Source organism: Ambystoma mexicanum, chromosome 5p (genome assembly GCF_040938575.1).
Source record: "Ambystoma mexicanum isolate Mex_15411 chromosome 5p, UKY_AmexF1_1, whole genome shotgun sequence".
Classification (NCBI taxonomy): domain Eukaryota; kingdom Metazoa; phylum Chordata; class Amphibia; order Caudata; family Ambystomatidae; genus Ambystoma; species Ambystoma mexicanum.
The window spans coordinates 832,488,521-832,512,152 of NC_090930.1; the positions used below are offsets into that span (position 1 = coordinate 832,488,521).

General features: G+C 51.3%; 1 protein-coding gene across 2 annotated transcripts in view; it reads left to right on the top strand.

The window, feature by feature from the left end:
* SEPTIN7 (septin 7) overlaps positions 1 to 23,632 on the top strand; it is a 704,343-nt gene that overhangs the window by 239,756 nt on the left and 440,955 nt on the right. For both annotated transcript variants that reach the window (XM_069613251.1, XM_069613252.1), the window contains exon 3: positions 4,942 to 5,042. In XM_069613251.1, coding sequence (XP_069469352.1) covers positions 4,942 to 5,042 — 101 coding nt within the window. The remainder of the gene's footprint in view (positions 1 to 4,941; positions 5,043 to 23,632) is intronic.

Here is a 23,632-nt window from a genome sequence, read left to right on the forward strand (position 1 = left end):
GATATTTCTGACTGATTTTCACTGGATCTGCAAGTCCTTAACAGGGTTTCACCTCCCTCGTGCATTGATACTTGGGGAGGGAGCACTGCAAAAAGGCCTCTCTTCTGGATCACTGCATGTATGTGGTGAATCTCTATTATCCCTGTGTTGCCCAATCCTGCAGAATGTGCACGTCAGACAGAAGGAAGGACACTTCCACACGGTATACACGCATTTCGCCGACCTATTTTTGGTCGTGGTACTTTTCATCGCCAGAAATCCCGTTTTTTAATTTTTTTATTTTGGGGGTGTTTTGTTGGGGTTGGGGTATTATTATAATAGTAATGGGGGGGTCTGTTGGGGGAACCCCCCCAGAATAAAAAAAACAAAAACGGGGTTTCTGGTGATGTAAAATCCGGCGATGAAAAGTACCACGACCAAAAATAGGTCGGCGAAATCACGTAGAACCCTTCCACACTGCTGCCCTCCTCCTGCAACAGGTGCGATTCCTCCTCCCCCCTGCCCACTCCATAGTTTCTTAAAACCCTTATCTCTCAACCTTTTGTGAGTTTATTTCCTCACACTGTCACTCCAGGGAACTGCTGCATGTGGAGTGCCACTCATTTCCTAAACAAGCTGCAGATAACCAAAATTGTGTTCATTGCTGAATCTCCAGGTACCTGCTTTGTGGATTCACATTCAGTGTTCCATCATGTCTGTAGTGCTGCTGTAGTGCCCCAAGCAGAACACTCGTACCATACAATATGTGGTTGTAGGGAAATAAAGCAGCCTTTTTATGTTTGTTTACTAGGTGTAGCAATGGTGTTGGCTTAGTGGTAGGGCTAAAGCACTGAATTGGAGTACAGCTAGATGGGGAAATGGTATCTGAGGAAAGACGCACAGCTTCTGGTCGTTTGGTTATTTGCCTACTACGGTAACCTCCCAAGGCCATACTAATCTGACTGTTTCTTACCACTGTCTGCCCCTCCCTGCCCAAAAGACATTTTCCTGGGATCTCTCCAAGCTAGCTTTTTTAAGCGGTAACCTCAAACTGCTATCCGTGCCTGTTTCAAAGCAAACTTCTGCGAGTTAATGGCATAATTACAGCTAAAAATGTGTTACTGGTATAATACATTTGTCTTTACAAAGTGCACCTTCAGCCACTTGATTTAAAAGCAGTCTGTGTGCCCTTTTACTGAATCCTGTTAAAAACAAGCAAAGACAAAGCCAAAAGTTCTGGCTTCTGTATAGGTATTAGATGGCCATCTGCCAGGCACAGCATTCCCATGTCAAAACCAAAGGCCTTTACCATTCCTACACAAAAGCCAAAACTGCTGGCTTTGCAAATGCTTGTTAAGTATTGCCATTTGGCAAGGGTGTAGAAGCCCTAGCTTTTTTGAATTTTATTAATGTGGCTTTCACCCCGCTTTGGGGGCGGACCCAGCCTTTAGCGGCCGACCAGCCCAAGCCCAGAAAGGCCTGTGGGCATTGAAAGGCTGTTGGCCCCCCACAGCAGGGGGGGAAAGCCATTCGCACCCTGGGGTTGAGATTGCCCCTTTTATTTTTGACCTCATGGTGGGTTGGGGCGTGGGACGATTGGCGGTGTTTGCACAGACGATCTCGCCAGGAAAGAAAAAAATGGGAAAAAGATGGCTTACACCATAGGTAAAAGGGACTAAGTCAGACTGGAGGAGAGTTGGGACCGGAGCACAAAGCACCGGTCCAGAAGGTGAGGAGTGAGGGAGGGAGGGAGTGCAGGGGCTTGGTGCAACAGGGAGAGGCACACTGTTTCCGGCCCACATAAAGTAAAATAAATGGCACCACCCGCAGAAGGGCCACGGGAAGCTGGAAACAGTGGGACAGAGAATGTTTTCTCGTGTGCTGTTCCAGCCACCAATTGGCTAATGACACTTCCCCAGTGCGAATTGTTAAAATGATGCCGCTAATTGCATCTTAGAGAGGGTTATCTGCTAACTAGATCCCTGTCTCATAAGTTCCTTGCCAAAAGCATAGTGACCTGTGCCCTGCTGAATCAGTTTCCTGAGGTTCCGAGGTCACAAGTGCCCTTTGACAGTTTGTGACAGTCACTTCAGCTCAGAGGCTGCATTCAAAGTCTGAACCCCTGTTCCAAAACGACATAGTTATGAGTAAATGCTATTCTGGTATTCTGGTGGCAGTTGCATCTTTAAGCTTAAAACATGGCTGAGTTTAGGGTATGATAGATGGTAATTCACATAACCATAGGAAGCCACCCCTGATTTTTCATGCGCATGCCAGCACTGTGAGCCCAGGCCACCCGTGGAAAGATAGTGTGCATTTTGGGCCGACAGCTAGGCAACATGTCTCTATAGGGAGACCGCACCTTGGCAGGGGTTGTCCTGGGAAATCAGCATCAAAGGGCAGATACTTCACAAAAGGACTACCTTTACACCTGGCTGTTGCATGCCAGAGGGCCTTTGATGCTATGGGTCCGGGGTGCAGACTGGGAGTTTAGCATAGCTGGAGGCTGGTTCCACCATCTTGGTTCGCGCTGTACCCCTTTCCTTCCTGTCGCGTTCAATTACTTTAGCACAGAGCACACGAGGAATGATGTTGGAAGGCAAAGGCCAGTTGCCTCAAGGAGCAGGTTTGGACCCCGTAAATCGGGCTTGATTTTTTTCTAATCGCTTGTGTACTTGCCTATAAAAGATGGGGGTCTCCCTTCAACCCGTCAATAATAATTTGTTGAACCCTACATGGAGAGCAGTCTTTTTCAAAGTCCTCCAGTTGTGAAGTTAAGGCAGGTGACCCAAGGTAGAGTCAAACTCTCTTTCCTAATCATCCCCAGGGCGCTTTTGGGATGACCTGCTTCTGGAGCAAAAACTGACCCTCTGCTAATTATTTTGGTACCCTGGACCTCACTGGGGGTGAAGGACCCTTGCACGTGTTTGACAGCCACCCTGTGTTTTGAGAGAAGGAGAACAAAGACCCATCTTGTCCCAGAGCACCCACCCGCCCTGTGTTGTGACTTTCTGCCACCGAAGAAGCTGGAACCTGTGGTGCTGCATTTGGTAATTCTTCAAACTCTTCAGACCTCTGTTGCTGCATCCTTGAACGATTTCCCATGCTGCACTTCGCCAACTTGAGTGCCTTGTTGCCTAGGCTCGAACCAGAAGATGGCCGCCGCAGTAGAGTTTGAACTACTGCGTGCCTCACTTCAAACACAACTTGACGCCTGTTCGTCGTCTGGTTCATCTCCATCTGCCGATTCTGAACCTGATTTGAAACGCGCCAAAAAGCCTGGTTTGAATGAACCGCCAAGAACAGCAAGAAGTTGCTATTGACTGCTAAATGTCCCCATGTATATCTTTGGGCCCTAGAGACTGGTTAGTTGAACCTTCCTTTTCTCGCTCAAGAACCTATCCTTTTAGAAACATTGTGGTTGGTTGCCATTCACCCATGCTTCATTACCCAGAGTGCATCTTTCTAGGTCTTGCATATTCAGTGTTCTTTCACATGGTTGAGTTTTGTGTAGTTTCATTTATCGGTTTGCACATTCTGTGTTTGAAGTATGTACATTTTTATAGACCCTTGATTAGACATTTTCATTTTGGACTGTTGTACTTTGCCTGCTCACATGACCACAAAAGGCAAAGGAGGTATAACTCTTTACCTGTGCCTGTTTCACCTTTCATTCGGATCACTCTCCTTTTGTAGAAATGTGAGCACAGAGTAGCAGTTCCATCTACTACTCATCCTTGTACTCCTGCAGGGCAGAATTCATTTGGCATATTCAGTCTGAATGTGTGCTGTGTAGAATGAGGTGTCCGTTGTTCGTAGGCAAATGTTGGATCGGGGGCATAGGGGGCGGGGTTAACCTGGTTGATTTGCTAGATGCAGAGAATATGCGTGGGCACTGAATGAGTGGACAGTGGGACTGAATTTCAGATTGTGAGTATTGTTTATAATATACACAATTGTGGTTTATTTTTGAGTGAATACAGAACTTTTGTTTTTTTGTTTAAATCTGGCGACGGAAGAGCAATGTCTGCATGAAAAATCACCATTCCTTCAGGAAGTACTTGTGAATCTCCTCTTTTGTGGAATTCTTTTGTCTGGTTCCTGGCCAGTTATACTCAGAATGGCCTCTTTTGGGGGTCTGGCCTTGTCCTACAGCGGTCGTGTACCTTGCATTCAGGGGTCTTCGGTTATGTCGCCCTATTACGAGTTGCTTTTTTACCTTATGTTCACGGACTTCTGAATAGATCACTGTGGCGCGCTGTTGCGGGATATTATGCACACTTTTTGGCACTATTATTTTGTTTTGTTATATGGATTCATCCTTGTAACTCTGCTCACCTTTAACCCTTATCTGACCTGCATGTTAAACGTTTGTGAAGGTAAGCAAACCCCCCCCCCCCCCCCCCTATTTCTGGCACATTGAAGTGGCTGCATTTCAAGGAGTGCCTAATAAATGAAGAATAAATCGATTGATTCGTGAGGGAGGTCCTTTTGTTTGTTTTGCAGATATCCAAGCCTTTCAGTATCACTAATGCAGTCCCCTAGAGCCTTCCAGGAACTTTGGAATTACGATGTGCAGACTCGACGGCTAGCTAAGCTATTTGGCTTGCTTTGACATGTGCTGGTGGTTTCAAAAATGTGAAGGCCTCTCTCCCCGTTCCACGAATGCTCGCGGGTGCACATCTTCCGCTGTAAAACCAGAGCCAGTTCTTCCGGTCTCTAGAAATGTGCAGCATACCTGCCTGATGCATCTGTCAGGCTGCCAACTGTACACACAGTACTTGTGCTTCCGATAACGTGCTCCTTGGCGCCCCAGCCAGGCGGGTTACTAGGAATTCTTTCTCAGCTGGCTGCGTGCCGTCTCTAGGATCCTTGAATGCAATACTGTGCTCTGAACATGAGAGCTGCTGTTTGTAATGGGCTGTGTGCATTCAGGAAATGGTATCCCTTCTTTTCTTTTAGGTTGAGCAGTCCAAGGTCTTAATCAAAGAAGGGGGTGTGCAGTTGTTGCTTACAATAGTGGACACACCGGGCTTTGGAGATGCAGTGGACAACAGTAATTGGTAAGAGATTATTCTGTGCATTTGCAAGAGTTTTTGAATATTTTTTTCAGTAAAATGTCACTTTACAATAAAGTTTGCCAATTATTGATGCTACTCAAACTGCTGCTGCTAAGCCCCCTCCTGGAAGTTGTTGTATAATGCAAATTTGATTTGTAAGTGGTGCAGTTTTCGTTAAGATGTGTTTTGTTTATTCTTGCAAATTGGTAACCAATGTTTTCCATTATCCATATGGTTTTAACATGTTGAAACCTAAACATAAATACAAGCAGTTAGGTACATGGACACTTGCTTCTCTCGGCTGGGCTGACACTACAGATGATCCTCTTTTAAGTATCTGAACCATGAAAAGCGCTCCTTTTGCTTTCGCCTGAAAACATCAACACATTTATAATCCTAAACTGTCCTTTCGTGTTACACCGAAGGACCTTCATTTCTAAACTGTTCAGCTGAATTACGTTGCCGCTTTTAATTTCAAACTTTGAAACGTGTCTTTTTTTCAAATGAGCTTCTCTCCTTGTCGTTGCTTCCTTCCTTTGCTTGGATGTTTCCTCCAGCCGCCATAGATTTAATAGTCAAAATTCAAGCATTTTCCCCTTCCTAAACTAATCGAGCAGGGTAGACCCTGCTTAAGAATATAACGTGCATTAGTGTTGTACGCCTTAAACTGTCATGAGTATCCTCCTTGACCGCAAATGTGCCTGGCAAAAAACCCACAGCATTGCACTCGATTTAAATCTGTGGGTGAAAATCCTTCGCTTTTTAATAACGATTTCAATTTTTTTTAAAAAACAATGACTTGACTAGCTAATGAGCTTGCATTATTCATTCAGCGTTTCTTCCAGCATTAACTCCACCAAATGATGCAGATATTTATTTTGCAGCATCCATGTTTCAAATGCAGTGTTTTGGGGAGACAAAAATACCTTAATCGGATGCGTTGTCGATTTCATCTGCAATATCCACGTGTATCCATCTCCCTACAATAAACCCTTACCACTCATCACAATGGTGTGTTTCTAGTCTTCCATATTACATCTACGGAAAGATTTCCGGTAACCATTTTCCTTGATGAAAATGACGACTTTTTGACATAGAGCCTGATTTATAAATGGTTAAGTTCTGCGTATTTCGATAAGGTGTGCAATTTCCTCCTTTCCTCGAGGCCTTTATCTTGGCTATCATTTTGTCAATATTTATGGAGAAACTGCCTTCCCATTTTGCAAGTTTGTTTGGAGATCTCAGGCGAAAGAATATATCTGGCAGCATATGTTAATTTTAAAGGTATTTGTACCACGCACTGTGTGAAAAAGGGAGGGGAGTGGGGGGGGGGGTTAGTAGGGTGTAGTGGGAATACGAAAGTGAGAGTTGTGATGTCCTTTTGGCAGCTTCAGTTTGGCTTGCACCTTTCGCCGAGCTTAAGTGTGGTTTTCGGGTTGGTGTAAATTCCTATGTGCTGTTGTGCCGGGTTATGTGGTGTTAGTTTGTTGTTGCCATGTGGTGAAGTACATGCAGATTGCTGTGCAGAGAGGTGGTTGTGTGAATTTCTGAATGAGACGTCTACCTACTGGCTACATGTCCTTCTCTGTTAAAAGTATATCACTTGTACTATGGCAACCATGTCCATGACCTGGAATCTGTCGAGGAACTTATGTTTTGGTATCGTTGTGTTAATTCAAACAGTCTAAAAGTACACATGGCAATGTATATCATATGGCTCAGGATTGAAACATTGCTGGGCATCTGTATCTAAGCCAATACTATTGGCTCATATTTGCTCAACCCCACAACTCCATCCCGATGTGGTACATGCCAGTCCTTAAAGCTCTACCCAGATGCTACGCATGCTAGACCCCACAATTCTATCTAGATGTGTATGCTAAAATTCACAATTATATCTAGATGTGGTAAATGTTCAACCTCAAAATTTTCTCTGGATGCGACGCATGCTAAACCTCGCAATTCTATCTAGAGGTTGTGCATACTAAAATTCAGTTCGATCTAGGTGTTACCGGCTAAAGTTTTACAATTCTATCTAGATGGGACTGGTTACAAGACCGCTAACCTTATAGATGTGATAAGAAAGCTGGCTGTGTCTGATGGGGGGAAAAAGGCTAAGTGCCTGGGGAGTGGAAGGGGCGGGGGATCAGCGTATGAGCGGAATTTCTGTATGGGTGTACCTCACTAGGGACGAGAGACGGAACCTTTTTTACCAGAAAAAAATTTCTACCCCATTAAATTTAGAGGCGCGTGGGGTGCGCCCCTGGGGAGCATGTGCTCCCCTGACTCCGCCCACCAGCGCCACTCCCCAGTCCTCTTGTCCATGTCGACTGGAACAGACCGCTTTCACCAGTACTCCTGTGTTAGGCTTCAGGCTTGTAATTCCATGCGCTCTTCCCCAGAAAGTATCTTTGTCTTTGCCTTTTTATTCAGATACTCTGTCCTCTGGTGCCACGCTCCTCCCCGGCCCATGTCAATGTCATCGGGCTTCAGTAGGTGTCCAGCCTGCAAAGGGCTCTTCACTACGTGTGACCCCCACTCTCTATGCCACCGCTGCCTTGGCCCCGACCACAGCTAGGAAGGTTGTTCTGCATGTGACGTGCTGACACTGCACGCTTTTAAAGAACAGGTTAGCTCGGTGGAGAGCGCTCTTCGGAAGTTCACCTGCAGAGACTTGAAGGACTTCGTTAAACACAAGTCAAGACTCAGGGTTGGGCCGCTGTTTTAGTCTCTACCCCGTGAGGGTGACTCCTTTCCCAGGAAATGCACTAGCGGGAGGGACTGGTCGGGTTCTAGTACCAGCACAGGTACTGAGGCTGATTCAGCTACCAGCTGTCAGGCCGAGAGGTCGAGAGATCCTACCGGTGACACTGCTGAGGGACCGCAAGGTTCTATTACCGGGTCTTCACCCGAGGGGCTACTCCCTACTACCGGACAAATGTCTGAGGGGGGCACCTGTATGACACAGCATAGTGCACAACGCCTATCAGGGCAGGCCACTAGCTACACCGCCAAGAGTCCTGGAGGAGCTTGCGCCCAGCGCGGCAAGCGCCACAGCACAGGCACGTGGCATGCAGCCTGACGAAATGGCAACTCATCTGACACCATCCCCCTTTGGGCAGCAGGTAGGTGAACGAGTTTCTAGGTGAGAATGGTCTTCACCAGGCACGTGGCCTACAGCGTATCCTTCAGCATTTCAGTGGGGATGCACTCTACGTGTTGAGAGGCGAGGCGTGCCCAGGCCTCAGCAACCTCAGGGCCCTATGCCTACTCCCGCTCAGTCAAGCACCCCACCGGCCTGTAAGGACAGGTTTTTTGAAAAGTTCCTCATGCTTATGAGGTCCCCACAGATGCGTGGTCATCCTCAAGGATGTGATCAGGGACATGCTCCCTCCAGTCCTGCTGCCGGAAACCCATGGCCGCTCTGCCCGTGGTACAATCTCTTCAGGCCCCTGTGCAGCCCATGCCCGTTCCTACGGTCCCGGCCCCTCTGCTTACTGCAGCCTGGCAGCTCTACATCAGCCTCCACTGCAGCCTTTGGCTCCGGTCACCACACCTCCGCCCTCGGCGCCCAGTACACCTCAGGCTGCACCGGACCAACCGGACACTTTGGTGAACACTGATGAGGTCTGCCAAGGCATTTCATGAACGGCTCTGAGGTCTGGCAGAATACCTGGGGCTCCCACAAACGGAGGTTCAACAGCCTGAGGTGGGGGTGCTGACCAAGGTCCTCACTCTACGTCCCGTGGGTAGAACGGGGATCCCGATGCAAAAAGATGTTGTGGCTCTGGCCAAGAAGGGCTGGCTTAAACCCCACTTGGTGCAGCCCACTAACAGGTGTCGCAACGGCAAGTACAGGCAATTAGAAGGGGATCCACTCTTGCTGTCGGCACACCCTCTGCCGCACTCCACAGGGATTGCTGCATCCCCACTCTACTCCAGGCTGCAGTCTTAATCGGCTACCTCAGCCTCGTCCCTCCTAGGCAAGGAGAAGATTTTGGGTGTATGTCAAGGTGTATGCTAATGCCTCTTTGCACCTGTGTCATTCCAAGGTGAATGCCATGCCCGCTGCCATCAACCTATGGCTTTGGTGGGAAATAGCCGCCTTCTTTTCGGCGCACAGTCATGCACGTTTCAGGGCGGGGCTGGCAGAGGCGAAGATTGTTGCGTAAGACGTAATGGAGTCACTGCCTATATAGACACCTGAGGCTGCGCCATGTGCATAGCAACAGACATGCAGAGAACAGCCTGGCTCTGGCTATCAAGTTCAACCTGGATGTCCCGAAACGCATATTCAAAAACAAAGAGGTGATGGCTGGAAGGTTTAGACTGAATCTTGACCACTGGCATTGCTCGGGGCAACCCTCCAGACCATCGTTCTTCGCCTGCCAAGCCATTACAGAAGGGGAAAGAAACGCATATTCTCCAGCATGGGGTCTGGCATGGATTCACATATTCCCCGTCGTCAGTCTGGGAATCCTCGGTAAAGAAAAAATCAGTATCAGTTTCGTTTCTGATCTGTCTTTCGTAGTAGTAACCAATCACTGATCTCTGCGTCATACTGACCACAGCCAATGACTGCCCTCTCCCTAAGCCCCGCCTCTGGCAGCCATCTTCAGATTTTTACCGCACGTTCAAGTGTTGGGATCCTTGTGCTATTGCTCTCGAGCGTTAGTGCTTTTTTTCCCGCGTTTTTTTCTTAGAAAAATTTCTCTTTTTTCGGTCAAAAGAGCCTCAAGCTCCACCGTTTCTTTATCCGATCAACAGGGACCCGTGTCGGTTTCTTCTACGCCCCTCAAGGGTGAAGATTTCGTCGAGCACGCTTTTGGAGGATTCCAGAAGTTTCTCAGGCCCTTCTCGAGCATGGCCCAGGAGAAGGGAAGCTCGACGCCCGGAAAGCTGTTCAGGGTCTGCCCTGGATGCCAGCTTCAGAATGTCTTTAAGGAGGACGAACACTCCCTTTGCCTTTACTGCATATGTGAGGACAAGACGCACGTGGAGAAGGACTGTGCGTTTTGCGGCAATATGTCGGAGCGGACCATGAAGGACCGCCATCAACGTCTCGCCAACTGGCTGGAAGGAAAGAGCCCGTCAGGCGAGAAGAAGAAGTCCGAGTGGTCTTCTAAGACCTTTGAGGGTGCCCCGGCGACGGGGGTCCAACAGAAGGCCAAGCACTGCGAGTCCGCTGGCACCGGGAGCGCCGAACGGTCGGGCTCTATGGGCGCCAGGCAGGGCGCATCCTCCCCGGCGCCATCAACCACGAGCCAACGCTCTGGCTCGGGTAAAAGGAAGGCCGAGCACCCGGCGAAACTCCTGGAGAGACCCCGGTCGTGCCCTAAGGGCCCCATCGGAGGGGGAGCGAGGTGGTGACCCTCCCCCCCAAGGAGAAGGCTGTGAGCGCACCTAAGGTGGTGAAAGCCTTGATCCATCCGGCCAAGGCCTCTATCAAGACAGTCGTGGCGGCGACCTCGGGGCCCAGAATCTCTCTGCCACCGCGGAGGGAGTCCTCTTTCATGCCCATCGACAGGACCCCCGTGAAACCTCCGATGGAGAAGAAAAAGGGGGGGGCAGGAGGTCATTGTGGACTCGGCCTCAACCTCTGAGGAGGAGCTGATCGAAGTCTTAGGCCACAGCTCAGGCGTGGAAGAAGGCCATCCTGTCGGGAGGGACCCCGACGTGGAAGACGACGAGGGCGTCGAGGGTGCCGACAGGGCTCCTGATCGCCCGTCGGAACTCCCTCAACCAGTGCCGCAAGACAACTCGGCGGCCATTTTGTTGGCTATACAGTCCTTATGCTCGGAGATGAGGACGAGACTGCCGTACCACCAACGGAGGAACCGCTCCCGACGGGGGACCCGGAGCCAGGCCCTTCTGGGAGCACTCCTCCTAAGAGAAGAAGGATTCATCCTCCACCTCCTTTTCAGCCATCGCGCCCTGCTCAGCCCTCCTCCCCGTCCACGACACGTGGGGATGATACGGGGACTGACACGGCCGCGACGGGTACAGACGACAAGGTTTACGACGAGGATCTCCCGTCGTCACCTCCCACCCGGGCTTCCCCGCCCGACGTGATTGGATCAATCCACTCCATGATCGCCAGGGCATCCAAGCTTTTCCAGCTCTGCCCGGAAGAGAAGAAGGAAGGTGTAACGCTCACCTGATTCCCGTAGAGGCGCCGGTCTTGACTGGGCGTATACCGTATCTTCAAAGGTGATGTGTAACACACGGCTGGCTCTTTGGGCTGGACCTCTGTGCACTGTATGTCTCGAAGGGTAAGATGTCTGCAGATAGAAAATATGGGATTAAGGAACTGGGTTATTGAATGTCTCTCTCTTCTTCCCTTTCTCTTCTCCTGTAGAACCCCAAAGGTTAACGCTCTCACCTTAGGTGAGTGAACGCCGTGCTCTCCATCTGCCTCGGGGCAGGGTGCTGTAACCAGTTTCTTCACTGGATAAGGGGAGCAGGCCTCTTGACTTCAGAGGACTGCTGTCCGTCGTTTACTGCACGAACGGTAAGTTTCGAGTAATTCTAATGTCTTTAAAGTCTTTAGTAATGATGTTTCTTGTTTTGCAGGGTTCCGGCGATGGCGGATGACTGGCTGAAGTGAGTTGAAGATGGAGCCCGTGTGATGAATAGAAGCGCCTGGAAGCACGTAAGTAAGCGCTTGTTGCCTGCTTCACGATGCGCTCTGTCTTTTTATTTTGCAGGTACAAGTTCGGAGCGGCTGCAGGGTGCCGGAATACCCACTGGGTTAGATGTGGAAAGGAGTAATGGCACATGAGTATTAAAGTTCTCCAATGTCTTTAAACGCACCTTGTTTTGTCTTTCAGATGCGGGATGCAGCGCCGAAGGCCTCCGGAGTGTGCGAAGAGTTGGTAAGCTTTTGTCTTTCAGATGCCGGAATGCAGTGTGAAGACCTCCGGAGCGCACGAAGAGTAGGTAAGCCTTTGTCTTTCAGATGCCGGAATGCAGCGCGAGGCGTTGGTGACAGCCGATGGACCAGGTAAGTGAAGAGCTGTCACTGAAGACCGTAATGCTAACCTGTTCTTTCTTGTCTTTATAGGTGTTGCTGAAGACTGGATTCAGGATGGTAAGCCTTTTTCCTTAGGCCCAGGATCAGATGCAGAAGACACGATGAGCGTTCTGCTGCAGAGGATGCAGAATAACGCAAAGCAAGATTCATCCATCGGGTGTGGTTTAAATAGCCTCCTGTAGTGCTTAGATGTCTCCTTCCACAGCCACGCCTAGGTAAGAAAAGAGTTCCTGCTTTCCAGAAGAGTTCCAGTGTTCTGAATCTAGGGAGTGGCTCCTGCCCCACCCAACAGGAAAAGTAGTTCCAAACAGAAGAGGATCAGAGGCTCAACTGGCAGGCAAGTAAGCAGCATGGTCTGCTGCAGGTAAGTCCACCCAAGCATTATGAGCCCGGCGCTTCCAGCGCTGGGACTGGGCATATTTATGAGCCTGGTGCCACTGGCGCCAGGACTGGGTCCAAAAGGTCCCAATTGGGACTGGTTGGCACTCGGAACCTGGGTTATGGATCTGCTTCCAAGGGAGTTGGGAAAACCCTGACCTTTTGGAAGCAGAGATCATGACAGAAGGTTTCCTTTATCAACGGCGCGAGACCAAGAGGAAGACGGTCCTCGCTGTACCTCTACTAGACGATATTTGGGATGAGGGCCTCGCCCTCCTCAAGAACCCATCCACGACGCCGGCTAGAAGGGGTCGATACGAGAAGTACCGGGTCCCGGATGCGGCCCCCTTGTGCCTTCGGGCACAGCCGACCCCGGACTCGGTCGTCTCCGCGGTGGCCAGGAAGAAAGCGGGGGGGGCGCGGCCTCTACGTCAACCTCCCCGCCGGACGGCGAGGGAAAGAAATTGGACACGATGGGACGCAGAGTCATCTCATCGGCAGCGACGACGATTAAGGCGGCCAACGCCTTGGCTATCGTAGCCCGCTACGACAGGGAGTTGTGGTACAAACTGGCCCCCCTGCTGGACTTCCTACCAGACGACAAGAGGGCGGAAGCCCTAGAGATCTTGCAGGAAGGAGAGGTGGCGTCGGACCACGCCATTACGATTGCGACGGACATCGCTGACACTGGATTTCGCCAGTTGGGCAACGGCGTGTGCCTTAGGTGGCGTGGATGGCTCAAGGCTACTGACTTCCGTCAGGACGTGCAGACCAGAGTCTTGGACATGCCGTTCGACGGGAACAACCTGTTTGGGAAAACAGTGGACGATTCCCTTCAAGCCATCCAGGCGGACACGGAGACGGCCCGGGCTCTTGGGGTTCTCCAGCAACGGCGGCCGCCCTTTCGGAGCGGCAGAGGCAAACAGGGTGCTTCCAAAGGTTCCAGCGGCGGATTTTCCACCTACCGTCAAGCGGCCCGTTCGTCGTCACAGGAAGCTTACAGGGGACGAGGCAAGTCAGGCGGACCCCGCCGTCGTCGCCAAGGAGGACAAGGTGGCAAAGCCTCGTCGAAGCAGGACTGAACCGGCCGTGGGGTCGGGCCCCCACCGAAGCACCCCGATGGGAGGCCGGCCGGCGAGCTTAGTCAGCGCGTGGGAGTCCATCTCCACCGAACGTTGGGTGCTGGACGCCCTGGCTATGGGTCACGCGCTCGAGTTTCTAAAGAGGTGCCCGCGCGTCCCCCCTGTGGTCAGGAAAGAACATCACGTCCCTCAACTTCACTTGGAGGTAAAGGCGATGCTCAAGAAGGGCGCCATCGAGCTCGTCCCAAAGAGGCTTCGGGGCTCCGGAGTTTACTCAAGATACTTCCTCGTGAAGAAGAAGACGGGAGGATGGCGTCCCATCCTGGACCTACGACGACTGAACAAATTCATCAAGGCACAGAAGTTCCGGATGGTCACCCTCCAACACTTCCTGGGTCAACTGGAGGAGGGCGATTTCCTGTCGTCATTGGATTTGGAGGATGCCTACTTCCATATCCCCATCCTAAAGGGACACCGAAAGTTTCTCAGGTTCGTGGTCCAAGGGCGTCACTACCAGTTCAGAGCCCTTCCCTTCGGATTGAGGTCGGCACCCAGGGGGTTCACCAAGTGCCTCGCACGGGTGGCGGCGCAGCTGCGCCGAGAGGGGATCCACGTCTACCCCTACCTGGACGACTGGCTCATCCGCGCAAAGACTAAGGAGCTCGCCGCGGAGCACACGGCAAGGACCGTCCAACTACTCACGGACCTGGGATTCTCCATAAACTACGCCAAGTCCCACCTGGTGCCCTCTCAAGACGCACTGTTTCTGGGAGCGAGGCTCAACACAATGTCGCTTCTGGCCTCTCCGTCGGAGGAAAGGACGAGGGCCATCTTGGGCAAGGTGCAGCGCATGCTGGTTGCGGACGCGGCCAGGGTGAGGTCCGTCAAGTCCCTCCTCGGAATGATGTCGTCTTGCATTTATCTCATCCGCCTGTGCAGGCTTCGGATGCGCCCGTTGCAGGAGTTCCTGGACGCTCGCTGGATCCAGACGACGGGCGGCTTCGAGGACAGGATCACACTCGACGAGAGTTTCCGACGAGCGATCCGGTGGTAGGGCAACCGCGCGCATCTGACGGCGGGCATGGATTTCCAGACCCCGGGCCACCAGAAGACAGTGACCACGGATGCCTCCCTGGAAGGGTGGGGAGCGCACACCGAAAACCTGCACGCGAGGGGTCTTTGTCTTTGGCTGCCGGCGGAGAAGTCCCTCCATATCAACGTCCTGGAACTCCGTGCAGTGTTTTGGGCCCTCAGGTCTTTTCTTCCGTCACCCAAAAAGGGCAAGGTGCTGAGGATCTTCACCGACAACACCACCACCATGTTCTACATCAGGAAGCAGGGCGGTACCAGATCCCCAGCCCTGTCCAAGGAGGCACAGGACCTGTGGCATTGGGCCGTCGCCCAAGGGATGTTTCTGGTGCCGTTTCATCTTGCGGGAATAAAGATCACCATCGCCGACTCGCTCAGCAGAGAGCTGCGCTCGTGCCACGTGTGGGGAACTACGACAGGATCTAGTGGACTGCCTCTTCCGACGGTGGGGCACACCACAGATCAACCTGTTCGCGACGGCGGTGGCGAACTCCAAGTGCCGGAGGTTCGCCAGCAGGTTTCCCCAGCCGAGGAGCATGGGCGATTCTTTCTCGTTCCCCTGGGAGAGCCTGTTTCTTTACGCGTTCCCTCCATTGCCATTGCTGATCCGACTCATCAACCAGCTCAAGAGGTCACGGTGCAGGATGATCCTCGTCGCATCTGCGTGGCTGAGGCAGATATGGTTCCCGGACCTTCTGGACTTGTCAGCGTCCCCGTCAATCAAGCTGCCAGTGGACGCGGACCTGCTCTCCAGGGAAGGAGGCGCCATCCTCCATCACGACCCGAAGTCGCTGAACTTGCAGGCCTGGCTCCTGCAGCGTTAGAGTTTGGAGGATACGACATACCGGCCGACTGCAGAGAGGTTCTTGCAAAGGCCAGGGCATCCTCAACTCTTAAATGCTACGGACACAAACGGAAGAGGTTCTCTGTCTGGTGCCACGCACAGAAGATTAACCCTCTGCGGATTACGGCTCCCCAAGTACTGCCGTACCTACTGACGCTGGCCAAAGCTGGACTGGCGCACGCGTCCAAGATTCATCTTGCTGCGATCTCCCGATACACCAGAACCTCGGGGCGGACGTCTTTGTGGTCTCATCGTCTGGTGAAAGAGTACATGAAGGGACTGTTCAGATCGTTCCCGCCGGTGAAGGCTCCGGCCCCGGCATGGGAGCTCAACGTGGTGCTGACCAAGCTCATTGGATCTCCGTTCGAGCCTCTGCGCTCGGCTCCGTTGAAGTTCTTGTCGTGGAAAACAGCGTTTCTTGTGGCCATCACCTCCGCACGACGGGTGGGAGAGATCCAGGCCCTTTCCTGCAAGGCCCCGTACTTGACTTTTCACGACACGAGGTTAGTGCTCAGGACGCACCCCTCCTTCATGCCCAAGGTGCCGTCGGACTTCCACCTCAACGAACCCTTGGTGTTGCCTGTTTTCTTCCCGTCGCCTTCGTCGCCGGCTGAAAGGACTTTGCACTCGCTGGATGTGGCTAGAGCGCTGAAGTTCTACGTGGACCGCACGAAGGGTTTTCGGAAGACATCACAACTATTTGTGAACTTTGAACCTGTCAATTAGGGGAAGGCTCTCTCGAAGGCTTCCATTTCCAGATGGCTCTCCGGCTGTATCATGTACTGTCATCGGTTGGCAAACCGACCCCTGCCTGGCCGTCCGAGAGCCCATTCCACTAGAGCGATCGCAGCTACCACGGCGTTCCTATCTGGTGTGCCCTTGCTGGACATCTGCAGGGCTGCTACGTGGAGGTCGACGCACACCTTCACGAAATTCTACTGCGTCGATCGGGATTCCAGAGAGGAGTCCAGGGTCGGCCAAGCAGTGCTGCGCAACCTGTTCGCCTAAGGTGAGCCTGGTGAGGAGGTAAGATTTGCTTAATGTTGAGCCTTTGCCCCCTCCCGTGGTTGTGCATGTGTGTACTGCTATGTATTCTTTATTCATGAGCATGTGAATCCATGCCAGACCCCATTCTGGAGAAGGAACAAGTTACTCACTTGTAACTGTTGTTCTCCAGCATGGGTCTGGCATGGATTCACATGCGAACCCTCCCGCCTATCCCTCTGCGGCTCTTCACTTGGTCATACTGCCACTTCACGTGCTACCAAATCTGAAGATGGCTGCCAGAGGTGGGGCTTAGGGAGATGGCAGTCATTGGCTGTGGTCAGTATGACGCAGAGATCAGTGATTGGTTACTACTACGAAAGACAGATCAGAAACGAAACTGATACTGATTTTTCTTTACCGAGGATTCCCAGCCTGACGACGGGGAATATTCATGAGCATGTGAATCCATGCCAGACCCATGCTGGAGAACAACAGTTACAGGTAAGTAACTTGTTCCTTCTGAGTTCAGGGGTGAACCAAGGGTTGATGTGTGCTGAGCGTTTAGAATTCTTTCTTTTTTTCTTTTTCACATGAATTTTTATTAAGCATTTATAATCAAAAACAGAACACTGAAAAGAAACAGACAGGAAAACCCTGAACCAAACTCCACCCCGTTCCCCCACCCACACCCCACTCAACCTAAACCATACCCAGAGGAACTAAGGAGAGAAAAACATCACACAAAATCGGGACCAAAATTACAATCAATACTGGCGTAATGGGCTCAAATTATAGAAACAAAGGACGGTCCATGACATCATATGCGGCAACACAAATATTCGAGTCATATGAAAGTCTCATAAATCAAAGTCTCATTGCATCACAATCTTCATGAAGCAAAACCACCATCCAGTCTTGCAAAAAGGAGTTCATGGTGTCGTGAGTAATCGCCGAAAGACTTTGTACGTAAAGATCACCCAGAGTTTTGCCAACCAGTCAGCTTTAGAAGGCATCACAGCACATTTCCACCTCTGAGCCAAAGCAAGCCTCCCCGCCCGTAACATGGCCTGGACCACTCGTGACAAGGGCAAATCTGCCTCCGCGGAGGCCCGAACACCAAAGAGGTACAAGAGGCTGCAAGGGTAAATCAGCCCCCGTAATCTCCTTAATCCAGCTCAGTTCAGACCAGAAAAACTGGACAGTAGGGCAACCCCACCAAAGATGAAACCAGAACTTCCGTTGACCACAACCTCTCGGGCAGAGCGGGGAGGACCCTGTGTACATTTTGCCAATTCTCTCTGGAGAAAGGTGCCCCGCGTGCAGCATCTTGAAATTATGTTCCATTGCCGCTGTGTACAGCGATCCCGAAAAAAGGACATTTAAAAATGGCCAACCAAGTAGCAGCCCCCATTTCCCCCCTCTACCCAACCCTCCCAATGTAAGGGCTGCCTGAGCTCTAGATCTGCTGTAATCAGCGCTTTGTAAATTTTAGAAAGGGAGCCTTTCCTACTATTGGAATCGATAATCACTCTCTCCAACGGAGTGGGGGGGCGAGTTAGGTCTGCGACCCAGTGGGGGTCGGTCATGATGCCCTTCACTCGTACATAGTCAAAAATAGAAATCTGAGGAGAGCCCAGAGATTCCACGAGACTATCATAGTCTATAAATACACCCTGCCTAAACAGCTATGCTGCACGTTCCAGACCCCGTCCGACCAACTGAGTTCCCCGTAAGTCTGTTACCCAAGTCGAAAGGGGGTGCCCACACTGAGGACAGGGGGCAGGGCCAAGAAGAAAGGGACGCATTCCCCCTATCATTCTTCCACAGCGACCACAACACTGACAAGGTGGGGTGTACTTTTACAGCTCTAGGAAGGGGGGGTTCCCACTGCCCACAGGAGGTCTCTCACTTTTCTGGGATGAGCATGGACATCTTCAATATATGACTAGTACGTTCTCATCTCATCCCTTAAGTGCTCCAGCAACACCCTCAACTGAGCTGCCTTATGGTATCGACGAAAATCAGGCAGCCCAAAGCCCCCAACGAACACGGAAGAGTCAAAGTATCGTATCTAACCCTCGGTTTCTTTCCCCTCGAGATAAAGCGGGCCACCTCCGACTGAAGAGCTTTAAAGAATGACTCTGGGATAATGACCGGGAGGGAGGAAAACAAGTAAAGCAGACGGGGAAGCACGTTCATCTTGATCGACAACATACGGCCGAACCAAGATAGCATCAAGGGGGACCACCTCCGGAGATCGGCAAGAATCTTCACCAAAACCGGAGGGATGTTGACCTCATAAAGCTTTGGATCCCTAGGGATCAAAACCCCCAAATAATGCGTCGCCTCCTGTTCAACTCTGCCCTCCCAAGTGTCCCCCTCCCCCACTCAAAGTCAGAGCTTGCCATAGGCATCAAACATGATTTTGTACGATTAATTCTCAACCCGGAGAAGGAACCAAAAGTGCTAATTAGATTGAAGAGACTCTGAAGCGACTGCCTAAGATTAGTTACATACACCAAAAGGTCGTCTGCAAACAGCGAGAGTTTAAACTCCAGCTTGCCACACCTGACCCCTGCTATACCTCGATGCTCTATAACCGCTATCGCTAGGGGCTCAATCGCCAGAGCATAAAGCAAAGGTGAAACCGGACACCCCTGGCGGGTTCCTCGGGAAAGAAAGAAAGACGCAGTCACGCCATTAACTTCCACCGTGGCCAAAGGGCCGTTATGCAGAGTTGCTATCCATTTACAAAATATAGCCCCCAAACCCATTTTCACTAAAACCTTGCTCAGGTTGGCCCACTCAACCCGGTCAAAGGCTTTTTCCTAGTCCAAAGGTAACAGATAAGCCTCCACCCCCGAAAGAGCCACTTCATGCATCAACCCGAGTGACTTCCTAGTATTGTTGCTTCCCTGCCTCCCCGGTACAAAACCCACCTGGTCACCATGCACTATGTAACGCTCACCTGGCTCCCACAGAGGTGCTGACCTGGTCTGGATTGCTGTGACCTCTTCAAGCGTGATGTGCAGGATTCGAAACACCGACTGAACTGGACCCCCAAATCTGGCTTGTCTGGCCCGTAGAAAAATCTTTCTGTAGGTGGAGAAAGGGGATTAACTGACTGCAGAGGATTGTGATTGCTTCCCACCTCTCCTTTGATCTTCTCTGACCACCTCCGAAATCCCCAATCAAGGCTCACCTTAATGTTTGAATGGATGAGCTCTCCATCCTGCTTCTGGTGCAGGGGCGCGTATTTGACCAGTTACTTCACTGGTTTCGGAAGGCGAAATGCCGTAAGTATGCAGTTTAAAAAGTTCCAGAGTAGAGTCTTCTTTGTTTGCTTTTAACCTGCGATCTGTCCTTATTTTCAGGTGCAGAGTGGAAGTGATGCTTCGAGGGATATTGCCGGAGATAAACTCAGGTGAGTTTGTGATAAAATGATCCCTTTAAATGTCTTTGAATCCCTCTAGTAATGTCTTTCTTTTATCCCCTTAGGGGCCGGGGTGCAGTACCAGGCCAAGAAGTGGCGCCGACCCGAAATGAGGAGTGGTTCCGTCAAATACGGCCAGGTAAGTCTTGTGACGGAAAATCAGGCTTTCCTCATTTGTTCCTCCTGCTCACCTTTTGTCTCTTCTCCCCTGCAGTTGCAGAGATGTGGCGGAATGCCCAGAAGGTCGCGGTGGATAGTGAAGAGCCCACGAGGCAGGTGAGTGATGCGCGGCGCTGCAACAAGTAGCGCGATGCTTTTAAAGAATGTCTATCTTCAGGATCGCTGGCGTGATGGTTCCGGACACAGGTAGGAAGTTAGATTAAGTTCTTGGTTTTCACCTTTTCTCTTCCCTTCCTTCCTTTCAGGTATCCCAAGATCGAGGCGGGCGTGGCTGGAGGCAAGATGCAGGAGCAGGCACGGTGAGCGTTCAGCTGCTAGATGCAGAGCAACGCGAAGCACGTGTGGCAGTCCGGGCGTGGTTTAAATAGCCTTGGAAGAAGTTCCAGGTAAGTATTCTTCCACGGTCCCCACCCAAGTAAAATAGTTCCTTTGATAAAGTAGTCCCTCCTAAGCCTCATTTGGCTTGAGGCTTCATGCAGCATGGTCTGCGTCAGGTAAGTGTACCAAACACCCTCTTTTATGAGCCTGGCCCCAGGACTGATGTCCAACATGAGCCTGGCGCCAAAGGCGCCAGGACAAAGTCCAAAGAGCCCCTATTAGGGGCCGCTGGGCTTTTACCCGAGGGCATGATGCCTGCTCCCGGGGGTGCTGGGCCTGTCCTGGTGCTCCGGGGGTAGGCATCATGACACACTAGGACAGGGAGATGGGTCGCTAACCTGTTCGCCAAAAGCTTAGCTAAAATCTTCACGTCCGTGTTAAGCAAGGAAATTGGACGGTACGACTGACAACTTCAGGTCCTTTCCTTCCTTCCTTAGGGATTACAACAATACGGGCCGAAAGCATGGATGAGGGGAGATGCCCCGAGTCCAGAACACCATTAAACAATTTAGCTAGAAATGGGGCCAAAGCACCCTGAAATGTTTTATAAAAAAAATAGTAAACCCATCATCCCCCGGGGCCTTACCCGATTTCATAGCACCTGTAGTGCCTATCACCTTCTGGGGCGAAATAGGGCTCTCCAGGAGGGTGGCTTTCTCAAAGGGAAGGGAGGGAATTGGTAAAGCCTCCAAAAAATCGTCTATATCTGCCCGATCTCCATCGTATTCAGATTTGTATAGGCTTTCATAATACCTCTGAAATTCGTCAGCAATCTCAGAATCCTCTCGGCAGAGCATACCATCTGGCAGGGCAAGAGCCTCCACTCGCCTACTCTCCCTAAGTTCACGGAGTCTCCATGCTAGAATTTTGTCCGCTTTTTGACCCTTCTCCATGTACTTCTGCTTAAGGAAGGACAACTTCTTTTCGGTCTGCCCCACCAGGAGAGCAGCTAGTTTCGCCCTGAGCTGCTGAAGCTCTGCCAACTTACCCAGGAAGATCTGGGACCTTAATTTACCCTTTGGCTGATAGCCTCAATTTTGTCCCTACCTCGCCGCCCCCAACCCAATAAGGACACCCCTGATCGTAACCTTAAAGGCTTCCCAGTGTCACGGCTCCAAAGTCCAGGTGCAGGAGTGGCGCGAACCAACTGCCCCCACTACGGTCTGGGCACCAGCAAGTCAATGCTTACACAGGCCTCTGAGACCCCAGCAGGGAAAGAGGGTTAGGATCTCGTTGGTTGGATAGGTCTCGAACAGCGGGTAACCGGATAGAGGGTTAGGAAAGGGAAAGTGGACAGGCAAGGGAACATATGGGAAAAAAACAACAATAATATCCACACAATTCCCCCCACACATTCACACAGTGCTTTACAAATAACTTTTGATACAAAAGAGGCACTTGGCTCTGTGGGTGAGCGCTGGCCTCCTGCCTGTGCACTCTCAGATCCGGAACTCGGAGCAGTTCAAATGCTGCAAGAGAGTTTTAGTATTAGCGACCTGTGTTACTTCACATAGGCACAATACAAACCATAAAAAACACAACAGTGAGGCATGCACATTCAGGGTTAATCCGCTCGCAGAGCTTAACAGCATCCAAGAACTGACAAGACCTTAGCGCCCGATTACGTTATGGGATTCAGAACGTGTGGCCCAAGTTTGCCGCACGTGGCTTAAAAAGAATAAGACCCATCATGCTGCCAAAGTTTTGCCGCACATGGCTGTGCACAGAAAAGCTCTCTGTGCTGCCAAAGTTTGCCGCACGTGGCTGAAAGTAAGTTGGGTAAATAAACGCTGCACGCGTTAGTCTTGATGCTGGATGCGAACCAAAACCGCGTTGCTTAAATACAACAGAACGCGGTTAGAGACTTAGCTTTGTCCTCAGCAGGGGACGTGATGTGGCTGGGCAGTGCCCCCCCCCCTGCGCGTGCCCCGTAGAGGGTTGGGACCCCCAATGCTTCCCTTTCGCTTCTGTGCTCTTCCCCCTGTAGCTGCGCGTCTAATTCTCCTGCGCGCTTGTTCGCCGGGAGTTTGCTGCTGGTTCCTTGGGGCGTGGCCCCATGCTTGATCCCTGTCGGCAGGAGCTCCAGTGGATGCGTCCGTTCCGGTCGGGAGCTTAAGCACAAGCCCCGTGCCTTTGTCCTTCGCGCATGCGCGAGCCCCTCCCAGCCTGGGAGCGAAAAAGTAGTTCCCGGCCTGGAGGCTGCTGGGAATCGTGGTCCGTGGGCTTTTCTGCCTGCAAAAAGGACAGAGAAGCCTCCTATAAGGCTGGAGGCTGTTCCTTTGGGTTTATCTTGTTTTGGGTTCCTTTCTCCTGCGCCTGGGGCTCCTCACTGAGCCCTGATTCCCCTTTATAACACCCAGACCTCCTCCAGGCCCACCTGCCCGACGTCATTGAACTAAGAAAAAATCTTCAATAGGGGGCAGAACAGTCCGAGCTAACTCCTTGTCTTTCAACAGGTCGTCATTGCATGTCCACTGCCTCGGCCCTGGGAGAACAATGGGAATCCCTAATTGTACCCTCACCATGTCGTGGTCAGACCACAGAGTCACCTCCACACAAACCTCCAAGATTCTGTTGTAAAGCCGCTTATCGACCAGGATATAATCAATTCTAGAGAATGACGAATGAGGCTTTGAGAAAAAAGTGAAAAGGGTGTCGGGGTCTTCCAGCGCTGAGTGCGAGTCCGAAAGCCCTAGCTCATCGTTGGTGCTCTGGAAGGAAGACGCAAGGCGTCTTTGCAGCTGGGAATACACCACCGGGTGAATGGGCATCCTATCATACAAGTAATCAAGAACCATGTTAAAATCACCCCCACCACGCACCTTCAGTAAAGGTAATAATTTTGAGCTTCATCTCCGACCAGAAGCAATCTGGGGCATTGGCGCATAAATGTAGACCTTCGTGACCCTGGTTCCCCTACAGTCACCCTTGACCATTACAAAACGGCCCTCTGGGTCACAAACCTGGGCTCGAAGAGAGAAATGGGCCTTCTGGGAGATCACTATCGCCACCCCTCTCTTCTTGACCTTGGAGGATGCATTCAAGACTTTGTGTATGGACCTTGCCTTCAAAACGGGTTCTACTCCCTTCACCCAGTGAGTCTCTTGAAGAAACAAAATGTCAAGTTTTAACCTATTGAACTCCTTTGCCACCAAAGACCTTTTATATGGGGAATTAAGGCCCTGCACA